The sequence below is a fragment of the Nicotiana tomentosiformis genome, chromosome 2, assembly GCF_000390325.3.
Source record: "Nicotiana tomentosiformis chromosome 2, ASM39032v3, whole genome shotgun sequence".
NCBI classification, from domain to species: Eukaryota; Viridiplantae; Streptophyta; class Magnoliopsida; order Solanales; family Solanaceae; genus Nicotiana; species Nicotiana tomentosiformis.
This window is the reverse complement of record NC_090813.1, coordinates 16588409-16606402: the sequence shown is the minus strand read 5'-3', so window position 1 is coordinate 16606402 and position 17994 is coordinate 16588409. Positions and strand designations below refer to the sequence as shown.

The following is a 17994-nucleotide window of genomic DNA, read 5'->3' as shown; positions in this document are numbered from 1 at the left end:
ATAGAGCTCTATTGGTCTAGATTCATCCCACATTGTTGTACGAATGTTATCAATATCCCTTGTGACTTGTGAAGACATCCACATCCGGTATACTGGGCAAGTGATCAAAGTAGGGAATCTCCCTTGAATGAAAGGGAACACGAGACTCATACACTATGGGTCTAACGGTAGGTGGAATCTGCATGTAAAGAGCGTGCTTAGTTGTGACATCATGCTCCCTCATCAAATCGGGTGGTTCATTCTCATTCTCATCTGTGAAGTGTGGTTCCTCATCATCGTCGCTCTCATCAGGGAAGGGTGTATCATCTCCAGGCTCATTAACGTTATTGTCATAATCATCGTCATCTTCCTCACTCTGTGCATCTGCCATATCCTGATTCAATATATCATCATCGCGTGAGTTAGAACAGAACCGTCATGTTGCTCGTTTTCACTGCACAACCAACAAAAATAATGAGTTTCTCAGAGTCATCCCAACATAATATATTAACTTTATCACTTAACTTACAATTCATAATTTGTAGATAGCCCATGATGCATATTATCGAGTTGTTGATGACTCGTCCAAACCTCCAAAATTAGATATATTCCAATTGTTGGTTGGTTCATAACTTGTAAAATTCAAATCTGATCGGTAACCCCTTTGAAAGACATAAGTGTTAGTATGAATATGATGCATAAAAGAAACAATAATACTACAACAAGAAAATTGAAATTTACCACTCGGCGTGTGAATTATGTAAACTTGACGACACTCCATGCTACTGCATGGGGGAGAAATTATGTCCTCGCTCCTAATTCGCCCGTGGAGATAGGTTTATATCTGGCCAGACTCTTTCATAAGGAACCTGTTTGGATAAAACTTCTCCAAAAATACCACCAGATGATTGAGTGTTATCCATATTTTGCGGAACATCAATATTGTTGACGTCTTCATACTTGACGTACATTCCAACATTTTTAACACAAGAACATCTCGGTGTTCATCCGGAGTCCTAAAGAAATCTTGCAGAGTTTCATCGTCTTTAATGTTTAACTCGACATAACAAGCAACCCCTTGCGAAGTAAACGACATATCTTCCGGTTACCTTAATATTAACCGAACGTTTATTCACACTCATCCTTTTATAAATCAAAGATACTATTCCGCCGTACTCCAATGTGAGTGGTAACTTAACAATACTCTGCGGAGAACAACTATAGTGTGTCGATTTATTCTCCACCACAACCTTACCTCCCCAATATAATGCAACCCCAATTTTTCGCTCTTCAGACATTCTAGCAAACTTCAAAAAATATTGATGGATATGAAGTGATATAAAGGATGATGAAGAATGAATTTTTCGGAATGATTTTTTGAAGAACGAATGTTGTACCTTAAGTAAGCAAATATTTAATGCGAGGGGATGACAATTGGTATGTATAGCGCATGCATTATATGCGTTGTACATATAACACATAAAATACATGCGTATACACAACAATTATTATGTGTTAGGAAATAACAGGCATTGGCGAAGCTAGAAATTTACTCAAGGGTATTCAAATTTGGAAGAAGTAAAAAAAAATCTCGACAAAGGGTGTTCAATATGTGTTATAGACCTCTAAAACGTAATATTTTATCTATATACACAGTGTAATTTTTCGACGAAGGGTGGTCAAGTGACCACCCTTGTAACCATGTGGCTTCGCCACTGATAACAGGCATAGCACATGTATTTCATGCGCTATACCTTAACGGAGTAACTGGACATTAAGGTATAGCGCATTAATAAATGCGCTTTATATAAAAATATCGTCAAGTTTTTTCCACATATTTTGGTGTTTTGAGTCCAATTTTGCATCATTTAGGTTCCGGACTCCAATATTATCACTATTGGATGATGTCATTGAGATAATAATCATACTTTTTCAATATCTAAAATTATGAAATTTGAGGTGAATTAATCGATGTTTGCCAATGAGGGCTTTGTTGAATAGTTAAATTTTGATTTTAAAACAAATAATTTTCACGTAAAATTTCAACCATCGCATAGTCTGAGACAAATGATTAGTATGATCGCCTCCTCATGTGAGTATCTAATATTTCAACTGTAAGTGAATTCTCATTCTAAATCGAACTAAAAAAAATTCCAACTGGTATTATCTTTTTTCTAATGTATGTAAAAAAAAAAAGTTCAAACCCTAAGGATAATTTATTTTGTTAGATTCTAGATTCCCTATTTATTGATGTCGGAACATTGAAGGAGGGTTTTTCTTAGGCCAAATATATATACTCTTATTGATCCTTTTCCCCAAAACCGCTCCTACCGCAACGTCGCTAGCATCGCACATGATCTCAAATGGTAAGCTCCAATTGGGTGCTGTAATGATAGGAGTGGTAGTCAATCTATACTTGAGAAGCTCAAAAGCTTTCATGCAATCATCATTAGACACAAACTTTGCATCTTTTTCCAACAACTTGCACAAGGGGTTCACCACTTTTGAGAAATCCTTTATGAACCTTCGGTAAAATCCCGCATGACCAAGAAAGCTCCTCATTCCCTTGACGGAAGTAGGAGGCGGGAGTTTTGAAATCACTTCAATTTTTGCTTTGTCCACTTCAATACCATTCTTTGAGATCTTATGGCTGAGGACAATGCCCTTCTCGACCATGAAGTGGCACTTTTTCCAATTAAGCACTAAGTTGGTCTCTTCACATCGGGCCAACAATTTGTCAAGATTATCCAAACATTCTTCAAATAAATCCCCCACAACACTGAAATCATCTATGAATACGTCGAGGAAGTCCTCCACCATACCCGTAAATATTGCCATCATACACCGCTGAAAGGTAGCCCGTGCATTACACAAACCAAACGGCATATGTAAGAATGCAAATGTTCCATACGGATAGGTGAAGGTGATTTTCTCTTGGTCTTCAGGTGCAATGAGAATCTCGTTGTACCCGGAGTACCCATCCAAAAAGCAATAATAAGCACGCCCGGCAAGTCTATCCAACATTTGGTCAAGAAATGGTAATGGAAAATGGTCTTTGCGGGTCACTTTGTTCAGCTTTCTATAATCCATGCATACCCTCCAACCGGTAATAGTTCTGGTGAGGATCAACTCATTTTTCTCATTTGTGATCACAGTCATACCTCTCTTCTTCAGGACACATTGTACCGGCGAAGTCCATGAACTATCCGAAATGGGGTACATAACCCCTGCATCTAGCCACTTGATGATCTCTTTCTTGACTACCTCTTGCATTGCCTCGTTCAACCTCTTTTGATGTTCCACAGAGGGTTTGGCATCCTCCTCCAATATGATTTTGTGCATGCAGAAGGCGGGGCTTATTCCCCGAATATCCGCAAATGTCCAAACTATTGCCTTCTTCCCTTTTTGAAGCACCGCAAGGGTGGAATCTACCTGCACGTTAGTTAAACACGAAGAAAGAATAACAGGTTATGTGGAACAAGGGCCTAAGAACTCATACCTAAGGTGTGAGGGCAAGGGCTTCAACTCCAATGTTGGTGGCTCCTTGATTGAGGGCTTTGTTGGCGGAGTCTTCCGGTTCTCAAGATCCAAGGAAAGTTTACGGGGTCCATATGTGTAGGATCCCATTCCTTGCAAAGCATTTGCACATTTTATCAAGCATGACTTCTCATCATCCTCATGATTCAACAACACAACTTCCAGAGGGTCTTCCACATTGATCATAGCACTCGTGTCATCAACAATCACCTCCGCTACTAGATCCACAAAAGAGCATACTTCGTTACTATTTGGCTGGCTCATTGACTTGCACATGTGGAACACAACTTTTTCATCGCCCACCCGGAAGGTGAGTTCCCCAGCTTCCACATCAACCAATGCCTTCCCTATTGCTAGTAAAGGTCTCCCCAATATGATTGGTTCCTCATAGTCAAACTCACAGTCAAGTATCACAAAATTTGCGGGAAGTATGAACTTGTCGACCCGAACTAGCACATCATCAATTATCCCCAATGGCCTCTTCATTGTTCGGTCCACCATTTGCAATCTCATGGAAGTAGATCTTGGTTGCCCAATCCCCAATGTCTTGAACACAGAATATGGCATCAAATTAATGCTTTCTCCCAAATCGCACAAGGCTTTGGCGAAATTGGCACTACCGATAGTGCATGGAATTATAAAGGCATCGGGAACTTCTAGCTTTGGAGTCATGGAATGCATAATGCCACTCACTTGATGTGTCATTTTGATCGTCTCACAGTTCATTGACCTCTTCTTTGTTACCAAGTCCTTCATGAACTTGGCATATCCCGCCATTTGTTCTAGAGCTTCAACCAAAGGTACATTTATGGACAAACTTTTCATCATATCAATGAATTTCTTGAATTGGTTCTCGTTGTTTTGCTTTGCAAGCCTTTGAGGATACGGTGGAGAAGGCCTTGGCAAAGGGGCCTTGGCTTTGGGCACTACCATTTCCAGTATGTCTATCACGTGTTCCCTATACGGGTTCACATCATTTTGTGTCTCCTCCACGTTGTCATCAATGTCTATCCTCACTTCATCATTTACCTTCTCATCATTGGCTTGGATCTCATCATCTTCTTGCACAACCAAATCATTATTCATAATATTTCTTGGATTGGAGGCACTTACATCTCCACCTCTACCACTTCTTATGGTCACCGCCATAGCATGGCATGTATTGTTCCCACCCTTCGGGTTTACTACCGTATCACTTGGTAGTGCCCTCTTAGGGAGAGTATTCAATGCTTGAGAAATTTGACCCATTTGTACTTCCAAGTTGCGGATAGAAGTATTGTTAGAGGCTATTTGGGCATCAGAGTTGGCGTTTCTTTCCATCATTTGTTTTAACATACTTTCTATTCGTCCCATCTCATTGTTGGAAGAACTTTTCCCTTGTGATAGATATGGAGGTGGGTTGTTGGGTTGTTGGGTTGTTGATACATCGGGGGCCTTTGAGGGCCCGGTTCCCTTGATTACTGTTGATCCAACCCCCTTGGTTTCCATTGCCTCCCCAATTGTTATTATTGTTGCCACTCTAATTGCTATTATTGTTTCCTCCCCAATTGCCTTGTTGATTACCCCAATTTTGGTTGTTATTCTCTCAATTGTTCGGATTGTTGTTGTTGCCACTATTCCAATTCCCTTGGCCTTAGTTGCCATAATTTTGATGTTTCCTTGTGATCTCCATTGTTGATTTGGAGCATTGCTCTGTTGGCCTTGGTAATTATTGGCATATAAAACTTCCTTACTTTGATCATCATAAAAATAGTCTTGATTGTAGCCACTACCACTTTGCTCAAATTGCTCTTGATTTCTTTGCACTTGTTGACCACGTTGTCTTCTCTTGTTGACCATTACATTCACTCCTTCCATGGCGTTTACTTGCTTTGGCCCCTGAACCTGTTGAAGCTGAGCCTTTGCTAACTGGTTCATAGTAGTTGTCAATTCTACTATGGCTTGTCCGTGATCATGAAGTTCCCTGTGAAGTTGGATAACATTAGGGTCACCCTGAGGAACATTTGCCTGACTTTGCCAAGCTGAGGACGTGTCCGCCATCTCATCTAGAATTTCACATGCTTCTGAGTATGGCGTGTTCATGAAGTTACCCCCTGCCAGCTGATTCACCACACACTGGTTGGTTGTGTTGATACCCCTATAAAACGTTTGCTGGATCATTGCTTCAGTCATATCATTGTTGGGGCATTCTTTTACCATTGTCCGGTACCGCTCCCAGATTTCATGTAAGGGTTCATTTGGCTCTTATTTAAAGGCTAAGATCTCATCCCTCAATGTTGCCATATGACCCGGAGAGAAAAACTTTGCTATGAATTTCTCAGCCAACTCATCCCACGTGGTAATGGAATGGTTGGGAAGCCTCTCAAGCCAATCCAAAGCCTTCCCTCTAAATGAGAAAGGGAAAAGCCTCAACCTTAAAGCGTCTTCAGATACATTCGTCTGCTTGCTCCCCCAACATGTGTCTACAAAACCTTTGAGATGCTTATATGCATTCTGATGTGGAGCTCCAATGAAGAAACCCCTTTGTTCCAATAGAGAAAGCATGACATTGGTTATTTGAAAATTGCCTGCCCGAATCCGGGGCGGGACAATTGCACTTGCGTAACCTTCATTAAGCAACACGCGGTTTGCTGCCCTTGGAAGAGGTGGGGGAGGGTTTGGAACATTGTCGTGTGGCGGTCGGCCTCTTATTTGTACTTAAGGTTCAAGATGAACCTCATCCACTTCATTTTCATCTACCTCCTCCCCCTGAGGAATAGGTCCGAGGACCTCGTTAAGAGCCACTTGGTACCTAAAAGCAATTGACACAAAAAAATTAGAAAAATGGAAGGAAAGAAAAACAAAACACACAAATATTTAGATATATAGCTAAGACCGTTTAACTCCCCGGTAACAGCGCCAAAAATTGATCGAGACAAACCTACACCACTATTGAGTAGCGAGGATGGTCGATGCAGTTTTACCCAACAAGGTCGGAACTGATTTCCACAGGGAGTTAATTGATTTGGAATTAGGTTTATATCTAAGTCTAGATGCGTGTGTTGTTCCTAATTGCACTTCCAAACATGATGGTGTTGATTCTATTTCTATTTCTATTTCAATTGTATGCTAAGATTAAAGCTAAGTACAATATTTTTTATGTTGGTTTTCAAGTGTTTAAACGGACTAGGGTAGTGACTTTCGCCTAGGTGGACATCTAACGGGTAGTAAGAATCTAGGGTAAGCTTGATTAATTTGGGATTGTAATATAGCCATCACACCCAAGTTCTCATTCTATATCTCTCGATAGGTTTAGTGATTTTGCCCAATTTGGCTTTCTCAAGTCCAACTGGGTATTCATGCAAGTCATGTGATATTAGCTCAAGTCGGGTATTACTATCTCTAGGTTTAACCCTTTTATTGGGGCTATTAATTTCTTGAGTTCACCCCAATTCCTTGTTAGCCTAGTTTTTCCAGACTTAATCCCTCTTTGTCAAGAAGAGACCAAATTATAAAGGCATGAATCAGTGTTTGCAACCACTAATTCTATAAGTCTAGCAAGAACTAGCTAAATATCACTAACCCATAAACATTCAAGCCCTAAAATTCAAGACCCATTAAATACCCACACTAGGGTTGAGTCACAACCCTAGCTATAAGTCTAGCTACTCATAATAATAGTAGAAATCAAAGATAAGGAGAAGAAATAATCCATAATACTAAATTAAAAGGTGAAAATCTAATGTTATAAAGTAAATCTTGTACAAAATTGCCCAAAAAGGAAAACCTATCTGTCTCACGTACTTAGCAAAAACATAACATAACCTAGAATTGACAAAATGATTTATTTATACTAAGCTAAAAATTCCAAACAAAAATACCCCTGCGGAAGTTTCGCGGCCGCGTAATTCTGATCGCGGCCGCACACTTGCTTTCGCGGCCGCGTAATTCTGAATGCGGTCCGCGTTTCTTCACATCTGGACCTGGGTTGAACCTTGTTTCGCGGACCGCAAAATTTTTACCGCTTCCGCGTGAGAGACTTTCGCGACCGCATAACTTTGATGTGGACCGCCCTTCTCATTTTTTCTTCAATTATGCACTCTCTGAACCTTAGCAACCGCGGTCCGTGAAATTTCCATCGCGGTCGCGCTGGTACTTTCGCAGCCGCATCTTCTTGTCGCGGTCCGCGTTCATGTTTGTGCCTAAAAAACCATCTCTCTAATACTTCATATCGCGGACCGCAAAATAATGGCCGCATCCACGTTGATACTTTCGCGGCCGCACTTTTTTGTAGCGGTCCGCGTTGCACACCTCTTGGCCCAGTTTTTGTTTTTGTTCCAGTTTTGACTCCTTTATAAGTTGATTATGGCTCATTTGGCTCAATTTGAACAATCCCTGCAAACAAGCATATTAAGTTAGTTTCTGAGAATACCTTCACGCATTTTAGGCCCAAAACACAAGTAAAAGAGAGCAATTAATAAGCTAAAATCCCTACTTATCAATAAACATACCCAAAAACTCATATATATTTAAATATATATATCTATATATAAATGTGCAGGCTGACGAGGCCGCCATGAACATCTACTGATATACAAACTATACAGGACTTGTCTTCAAGCCTCTAGAGATAGTTGAACTGTATCATGGTCGGGACAGGGCCTCGACCTACCCATCAAACCTGCATATATAAAACGGACTCCAAGGTCTAGACCTAGTAACTCCGGGGAAGTAGAGCTTACCAACCAAGCTGATATTTGACTCTGTCTACTGCGAAGGTCTATCTAGCTGTCTATCAGGACCTGTAGACATGAAATGCAGCGTCCCCAGCAAAGGGACGTCAGTACAAAATAATGTACTGAGTATGTAAGGCAACAGAATAACTGAAAGCTGAAACTGAACTGATGATATAATAACTGAATGTAACTGGGAGTCAAAAATAATCTGAAGATATGCTTACCTGCTGATACTGACTCAACTCTCTCCATATAGTATGTAAAATAGCCGTCCGGCCCTATAAGGATCGGTATATGTAACTGCCCTGCCGTAGTAGGCTCGCTCATAGGCGCTCGGCCATACTAGGCTCTGTATCTTGACCATTCTGGGCTCGCTCATAGGTGGTCGACCACAGTAGGCTCGGTATATAACTTACCACCTGATCAGAGGTTGCCCAATAGGGGCCTGCCCACCGATTATAGCTTGATGGTGGTGAAAGTACTGTAATACTGTATATATATATATATATATATATACTGTAACACTGTATATATATATATATATACACTCTCTGCTCTCTTGGCTGAAATAAGACAATACTAAACTGAATATGAAGTCCCGATAAGGGAGAATACTATAACTTATGAGACTAGGATAATGTACATAAGTTCAGGAATACGAACTTCTCTTTATGCCTTGTTATCAAACTCATGTAGTTACGGGATCATGCCAAAATAAAGAAAGGTTTAGCCTTAACATACCTTATCACAATATTTCCAATCACCAAGTTGAACTCGCCTCTTCGTACCTTAATCTACAACAACGATAATAATACTATCATTAAGTTACGAAAGGTACAACTATCGCACAACGAACGACAAGTTTATTTTGTATTAAAACGGGCAGCATCTCCCCTATAATCCTTACTTCCTCCAAATTCAAGATAACACCAAAAACACAAGAATACAACAATATCAACATGTATACATTATTTTCCAACCTTATATACACCACAAAATACTACAAAACAGCCCAACACACCCCAATTTCTTCATACCAAAACGACCACTGTAGTAGTGTCAAATAGCCCAAAAATGTTACGACGAACGACCAGCCCACCACCCTGCATTTGTGGTGTTTTTCCACACCCTTCCTCCTCTAAAACTCCACAAAACAGTAGTAAAACACGCAGCCCAATAGCACCACAAAACAGTCCATAAAACAGTCCGCTACAAGTGAATAACTCGAACTCACGACTTCCGATCACCGTCCCGTGAGTTCTTACAAATATAGAATGACTTACTATGCATCTACAGCAGAAAAAAAATGGATGAAAGATAGCAGTAAACTTACTTTATTTATTGGATAACTTAGCTCCTATCTTGGTTCTTCAAACTCTAGGCTTTACCTCCAATTAGAACTTGAAAAGGAGAGAAAATCAATTGGGGTTTGTGGGCAATATTTGGGAGGATTTTTGCAGAGATTATGCCTGGTTATTTTTCCCTATTATCAGTATAATATATGAAGGGGAAAGGCCTTTAAAAATGCCTCTTTGGACGACCCAAACTGGCCCATTTTTGGATTCTCGTTTAAGCAAGTAGGTGACAGTATGCGCAGTCTTGCAAAACCGTCCATGTCTCTCTACTCCGATACTGTATTGACAAACGGTTTAATGATTTAGAAAATAGACTCATAGATATTTAATTTGATGGGTGGAACACCCCATAACTCTAAGTATATTGTGAGAAAATGGCAGTTACATTTGACCCAAAGTTTCAGTAAAACTTATAAACGTAACTTGTGATGACTTTCATAGACTTTTGTTCCACCACTCGCTTGACTTCAAAACATAACACACGACTATCATACGACTAACATAAATCATAACATAACCTCCTTATTATGGTAAACACTCTGGTCTCACCCCAAAAGTACATGTTATAACATTCTTAACTTGTCGACGACGAAACATTATTCTCTTCTATTCCTTTAGCTTCTGAACCTTTCAACCCTATTTGTACTTGTTATTCATGATCTTCAATATTTGTAACATCAGAGTTAACATGATTAACTTACTTTGTAAACTTTTCAAATATGATTTCATTTATGAGCTTACATTAATTGACTTACAACGTACTCATACGTACGAAAATATTGGTTGTAACATCATTCCCCCCTTTGGAACATTCGTCCTCGAATGTTGACTGGTGCACTTATCTGTCTCATAACCTATAGCTCTTATAAATACTTTATCGCTGGCCTTTCCATCTAGTCAACTATTCTATGAATAAATCCATAGGCCAGGTCATTCCCCCTTTAAGGCCTCTTTCTCACACCACGACTTATGGTCGGAATACTTCCAACCTCATAATTATTGTGACCTTCTGTCATGCAGCCTGTACGACTTTATCCTTGTATGTGCGCCTATGCGACTCTTCTGTTCCTTTTCCTCTAGCTTTTAGCCAATCTCTAGGCCTCACTTTGGGAACATATACAGAACTATGACAAGTTATTCCTCCCGGTATATATAGGTGTAGTGAAGTTCTTCGCTCGGTACTTTGTCAAACTTACGACTGTTGCGATATCTTGTTTCGTAGCCTTGTAAATATATTCTTATGGCTTTACTATATCTGGATAGGTTATTCTACACCATCACACTTACTTCGGTTTATTATTGCCGAGGTTTGCTACCCAACTCCAAGTTACCCTCTCGCTGCTTATCCTATATGTATAAATCTAAGTCCTTTAGTTCTTCCTCATTACTGTTCATCTTAAGAATGACGACCTAATATCATCTCATACATTGGAACTTTTATCCGCCTATTGTTGATTCACCTTAATATTGATCTATAATCTACCATTGATAAACTGAAACCTCTTACGTAATACATTGTCCTTAAGGATCACGCCTCATCAGGGAACATCTGAAGTTATTTGCTCGATCCACCTATGGGTGATACTATACTTCAATAACAGTATTCCATCGCATCCCAACGTGATTCATTTTATGAGGGGTATTCTAATCTCATGAAATTCATGAAATCCCTTCTCTTTGAATCATTAGCCAATTAATGACCTTAACGCCATCCTCTTATCTATCACAATTACACCCTTATTCTACTACCAGGGCAACACTTCATCTCTTCAAATTGCTCATAGTCTTAGACTCTTCTGGGTTCATTTAGGCTATACTGAGTTTTTTTTTATAAATTACGGAAACCATCAGCTCTCTTGTTTTGATGGGCTTAATTCTGAGGCCTTACCTATTCTTGTCACCTTCTCAATCACCTCTGTTTATCCTTACTCCTGTACACCTAAAACCTTATTGCTCTACCATACTTTAGCTTGCGACCTACCCATATCTATTTATAGTACTCACAACCTTCCTTTAACTTTATAGAACCATACATTTCCTTATGTTATTCTGGAACTTCAAGCGAGACATCAAATCGTCTCTAACTCTTCTTTACTCTCTTAACTAGACCTCTCGGTACTTGAAAAATACAGGCTAGAAGATATGTCACTGACAACACCACTATCATTTGTGGATAATGAATCACGCCGCTTATAGCCCTTTATCTGATGTATGGACTATTCACAACCTTCTACACTTGAGCATCTCATACCTTTTTAACCTTTACCTTACTTAGCTTTTAATATCGCATTGTATCTTCTGTCTCTTTCATAACCTCCCTTCCACATAGGTAGAATTCACATCCACAACTTGAAGCTCTACTATAAACTTGCACCTCTAGTGCGTACACAATCCGGTGGGAGCTTCATACTTACTCCTTATGAGGCTGGTACTTTTTTTTTTAATCTGGATTTATTGTAGAGCCGTTATAGAATATAGTTATTGTACTATCTTTCTTGTACCTCTAATGTTAAGAGTGATTTTTGCAATATTTAGAATCATGATTTCTATAATTATACTGTTCTAATAATCAGACTCCTGATTCACTTACCTGATGTAACTCGTTAGTTTCCTCTTTAAGTAGGCTTAAGCTATCTTCTGATCTGCTGCTCAGGGTATTATTACTTTCGCCTTTGGTGGATGCCATGGAACATCCATAATATAATATTCTAACAATTCAAGCCTTTGTCAGTGAGGTGGACTCAATTCTTTCTTTTAACTTTGTACCGAAGTTTCCTATAGTTGTAGGAATGTCAAAATATATGTTGCATGGATGATACTTTGAAATGTTAAGTGTGGTCATAACGTAACTAACTTTGGGTCATTGATTGAATAATTCCTTTCGTGCCTTCTCAGTTCTTTAAAAGTGCGCAATTACTTCTCCTTGTCGTTCTGCCACTTGTTGCATGAATACTTGGCTTATCTTAGTGGGAACACCTATTGGAATTTCGTGCAACACATATGATTTCAAATATTACTTTTGGTTTTTACTTCCCGTTCATTAGCCACGATATGTGCCACTTTATTATTGAGTGCATACAATATTGTAGTGAGACTGTTGTTACAAGATCATTTCTTCTATAGGTCACTATGCTTATGTTGAAGCCTTCTTCCTTATTTTCTCAGCTAGTCTTTTGTTGTAGAACTTAGGGAAGACCCTATGACTCTTGTAAAGCTGGGAGCTTTTTACATCGTATACCCGACAAAAATTTTGATGTACTGACTCGCCAATAATTATCCTTAGTTACTTATCTTTGTGCCCTTATGCTCGTAGGGTTACTTCTGCACTCAAATTTTTTTTATCTCCTTAGTGGCACTCTCTCTTTTATTTCCATAACACTTATACGATACCTATTACTACCCCAACTCCTATCAGAATATTTCTCAAGGATTACGATGTCGTATCTACTAGACCGAATTTTGTATGCTGGGTTTCACTTCGTTTATCTTGCATGATCTACTAATTTATCTGAGACCTCTTGTCTAGCCATGACTAGGCTCTTCCTAAATTCCTGAATGAACTACTAACTACTCGTCAGTCCATGCTCATATTTATATTTTAGGTAACCTCTCTTGTGTTATGTCTTCTGTCTTAACTTAACTTTTGCACTGGCTCCTAATGTATCAAGTGTTCATTCGCACTTATTTATCAATAACATCTGGTATGGGAACCCTTACTGCCTCTCCCTGGCGTCGTGCTTGCATAATGCTCTGGAGTTGTATCATGTCTGTAGGATCTGAATAAATGCAATATCATTCCTTTCGCCATTTACTGTATTCTTCCTTTACTATTCCATAGTTACCTGAACCACTTAACTACGACTTAATACCATATTACACCATCTTCCCCCCTTTAGGGGGGTATTAACATTTAATGCTATGAAGACTTACTTATAAATATTTTACCTCTTCATCTTCGACATCTTTTCATGTCTTTATTGACTCGTACTCGCCTTGCAGTAACCCTTGTGTACCAAGGATAATTGAATATCTTACACACGACGGTATTAAATACAAACTTAGTCCCTTAAGCTTAACTTTGCTCAAAGTGCTTGCTTTAGGGAAGCGTCTTCCTGAGTGACCTTTAAAGGTTATTCTTCTGTTGTCGATCGTATTATTGCTGGAATGTGATCTTTGAAATTCTCTTGATGTCGACTATCATCACCTCATTCGATCCCTAATTGATGTTCAGTTTATCTTGTTCACTAGCCCATGCTGATTTCTATTACTCCCATATTTGGATTCTCGTTTAAGCAAATAGGTGACAGTTTGCGCAGTCTCGCAAAAATGCCCATGTCTCTTTACTTCGATATCATATTGACAAACAGTTTAATGAGTTAGAAAATAGACTCATAGATATTTAATTTTATGGGTGGAACACCCCATAACTCTAAGTATATTGGGAGAAAATGGCAGTTACATTTGACCCAAAGTTTCAGTAAAACTTATGAACGTAACTTGTGATGACTTTCATAGACTTTTATTCCACCACTCGCTTGACTTCAAAACATAACACACGACTATCATACGACTAACATAACTCATAACATAACCTCCTTATTATGTTAAACACCCTGGTCTCACCCCAAAAGTACATGCTATAATATTCCCAACTTGTCGATGATGAAACATTATTTTATTCAATTCTTTAGCTTCTGAACCTTCCAACCCTCTTTGTACTTGTTGTTCATGATCTTCAATATTTGTAACCTCCAAGGTAACATGATTAACTTACTTTGAAAACTTTTCAAATATAATTTAATTTATGAGCTTACATCAATTGACTTACGACGTACTCGTACGTACGAAAACATGGGTTGTAGTTCATCCAATATTGGAAATTTTCAAGCATAAAGTTAGTTTTTTGTAGCAATATGTGTATACACTTCTTGATAATGGAATCCGGTTATATTTCGTAGGATATAGTGTCTCTAATGGTGTGTGCTTGCAATATTAATAAAATAAAATTATGTTTCCAATAGTGTTAACTCTAATTGACACTTAGCATTGAAGATTCAATGTTAATGTGACGTATTTTTTGTGTTCTAGTATTAACCTAACCAATAAGACTAAAACTAAAGACACAAAGCTTATAATGTAAAAACTTCAATAATATTAAAAAATATTAATGCCATATATACAAATCAAATTAAATATCAATGTGTCCCACAACCTGTATCCTTTAGTGCATTTGCTGGCCTGAGGTGCATACCATCCTAACTGGCTACATTATCCGGATCATTCTCATCATGTCGCCTCTTTATCTAAGGATGCGTTGTAGCATGATCGTTTGGAAGGCTAGCAGGATCAGTAGAGGCGTCTGTTGTATTAGCATATTTTAATATATGATATATATATATATATATATATATATATATATATATATATATATATATATATATATAGCTTTATAAATATTATAGTCACACCAGTATCTCAGCTGGCTCCTGAATAAGATTATGTGGCTCCGGCAATCGAGTATCGCACGATATCGTCTCTGTGATAGGTGATGGCGAAATCTTAAAAAAAAATATAAACAAATTAGATATTACTGACTACTAATAAAGGCAAAAAAAATTAAAATAATGGTAATACAAACAAACTTGTGTTTGAGTGGGCACACAATGCTCTAGGAGAACTCCGAGGTGAACTGGACTAGATGAAGCCATATGTAGATAGTCATGCCTCATATACTCCCTAGGAGAAGGCGGGTAGTGGACAACCAAACCATCAACGGGCAACCTGAATAATACCTCCACGTCCTCTAGCATGATGGTCACCTCGCCGATAGGCAAATGAAATGTATGATTCTCAAATCTACACCGCTCGATCGGAGCCGTGATCAGGGGCCAATCGAAGTATTACCGACTGACCCCTATAATTCAGTAAAAACCAGTCCGTTGAAGGCACACAACTGTACGAGGGTGAAGTGTGTGGTCCCTAATAAACTCCTAAAAATTGCGAGTACGTCTCGGGTGGAAGTTCTAGCTAAGCAACTCTCCATCCCAGATGTGTGATGACCTATGGACCTGGAGCAAAAGAAGCTCTCGAGAAGCAGGTCCAGGATGCATAGACGAACGATCCATGATGATGTCTGTAAATTGAATAATATTAATTAAAATATTATTATCTTTAATCGTTTAACGTCTTGAAATATCTTGAGATATTTTTTATATTAATATTTAATTCATAAATTTTTATATTATTACTTAATTTGATATAAATTATTTATTTATATGTTAGTTTTAGGATTTTATGACTACAATTCGGCAGGGTTTTATTTGTTCTGTCAACTTTTTATCATATTAATTCGTCGTTATAATAATACTAAATATTTAATTTGTTTAACTTATTGAGATATTTTTAATAATTATTTTTATAAAAATTACTATTAAGTGTTTATTGCGTTCGTAACGATTTATATCTTAATTTGTTACCTTCTACCAAAACAATACGACATGGTCTCTTTTATGTACTATCAATTTTTTAACAATTTTATTCGTCATTAAGATAATACTAAATACTTAATTTATTTAACTAATTGATATAATTTTTAAAGTTTTAATAATTAATTTTATATACACTATTATGAATTATTTATTTCGTTCGTAACGATTTGTATGTTAATTTAAATATTTTTTAACGGAGTAAAAATACCACTTTAACAACCGAATCAAGCACTAAGCGAGTTCCACTCCACGAGGCAGTCGTGGATCGGATTTTTGATCGATAAAATATGAACGACACAAGATTTCGGTGAAGTCTGTGGGCTCCAATGGAATTTTTCTTTAAAAAGGTGACGGGAGGGGGGATTGTTTCGCATATGCTTATGTTGGGGAAGATGATGGGTATATTTAAGTATGTATAGCGCATGAATTACATGTGTTATACCTGACCACCTTTTTAGGTTCAGGTATAGTGCATGTAATTCCTAGGGCCTGGGCAGCTTGACTTCGCGATCGCGAGACCTCTTCCAAGATCTCAAAGAAGGGACGCCTGGGCAGAATGTTTTAAAATGTCGGGACTTAGGACCTTTGGTTTATTTCTCTCACTTGTTGGACCATTTAGAGCTCTTTGAGGAGAGATTTTCACCTAGCACTTTGAGGTAAGTATTTTCTACACAATATGAGTTTAATACATACATTATGGGTAGATGTTTAACATAGAAATTATGGAAATTTTAGGAGATTGTTAAAAATCCTAGGTTTTGATAAAAGTGGGATTAGACCACTAACAAGCGCAAAACACATACTTAAATTATGCTCGCTAGCCAAAGATAATATAGTATATTTATTGTCTCCACAAATATTGGATTTAAATAGTATTCTCGTAGTTTCTAGCTTGATTGCTATCCAAGATGATCAACAGTTGATATTTATAAGATGTCTAACTAAAGTTAACTAAGAATCTAAAGCTATTGACTAATGACAATCGAAACAAGGAATAAGCAAATAAGGTTATCAATGGGAGAAGATATGGTTTTGATAGGATAGGTGCAAGATAATTGTTTTGGATCTACCTCTAGATAATTCACTTCTAATGTTTAAGTGAGTCTCTCAAATTCACTCAATTATTAGTTCACAAGCTCAGCAAAAACTCCACTCTCGATTAAGTCTTAACTTCACAAGATGAACCAATTTAAGCACGTGAAGATATGCAAGAATACATAGTGGATTGGTCTTTAGGAGAACCTCTCTCGATTAGCCTCCTAACTAGGTTTAATCAATGATTCAACTAGCCTCTTTCGATTACTAAGAAGAATTAGTGAATTTAACCAACACTATAATGCAAAGATATCACAAGTTATACCTCTCTCGATTACATGAACAAGTGAATATACATGCAACAATTAAATCATTCAAAAATGCTTCAATACATAAAACTAGAGTTATAATCCACAAACAATCATCAATACACCAAATCCATCAAACGTAAAGAGAACTACTCCATATACATGGAGAAATTCATCACAAATAAAATTAAAGTATAGGAAAACATAAATTCGATCCAAACTCGGGTCTTGAGTCAGGAAGGAATGATGAAATCCTTATGCTTTTGCTCCTCCAACTCCTCCTTAGCCTCCTTAGGTCCAAAGTATGTCAAAAGTCCATAAAATAACGTTTTTCCATGTATTTATATCAAGTAGGGCCGGGCCCAGACGAACTCACCTTCTCCTAGATGAAATAGGACATTAGCTCTGTAAACATTACACAGGTGCGCCGCATGTGGCGCCGCGCCGTGCGGGGCATTAGTGGGGAAATCCAGAGAATCAAAATCTGTCAAACAACAGAAATGGGGCAGCCGCGGCGTGCTGCGCGCCGCAGTAGTGGGATTTTCTCAGAGTACGGCTTTTGCTTAATTTTTGACGT

General features: G+C 38.1%; 2 protein-coding genes across 2 annotated transcripts in view; one reads left to right on the top strand and one right to left on the bottom strand.

Moving 5' to 3' along the window:
• Positions 1 to 3447: 3447 nt before the first annotated feature.
• LOC138904399 (uncharacterized) lies at positions 3448 to 5556 on the bottom strand. Its single transcript, XM_070192901.1, has 3 exons — positions 4854 to 5556; positions 4335 to 4574; positions 3448 to 4208 (listed from the first exon to the last, which is right to left on the bottom strand). The coding sequence occupies exons 1-3, from the start codon at positions 5554 to 5556 to the stop codon at positions 3448 to 3450; spliced, it is 1704 nt and encodes a 567-aa protein (XP_070049002.1).
• Positions 5557 to 13869: 8313 nt separating this feature from the next.
• Positions 13870 to 17994, top strand: part of LOC104118046 (heme-binding-like protein At3g10130, chloroplastic) — a 49954-nt gene continuing 45829 nt past the window's right edge. Inside the window, exon 1 of the mRNA XM_070195026.1 lies at positions 13870 to 13886. The gene's annotated coding sequence lies outside the window, so the exon portion shown is untranslated. The remainder of the gene's footprint in view (positions 13887 to 17994) is intronic.

Bases quoted from the DNA above. Each gene is read 5' to 3' on its own strand.
- LOC138904399 (XM_070192901.1), bottom strand. From the start codon at position 5,556: ATGGCGGACACGTCCTCAGCTTGGCAAAGTCAGGCAAATGTTCCTCAG. The intron at 4,575-4,853 runs GTATGTTAAAAC...TTGTGCAAGAAG, and splicing joins TGAGATGGGACGAATAGAAA to ATGATGAGATCCAAGCCAAT. The intron at 4,209-4,334 runs GTTTGTCCATAA...TGACACATCAAG, and splicing joins ATTCATTGATATGATGAAAA to TGAGTGGCATTATGCATTCC.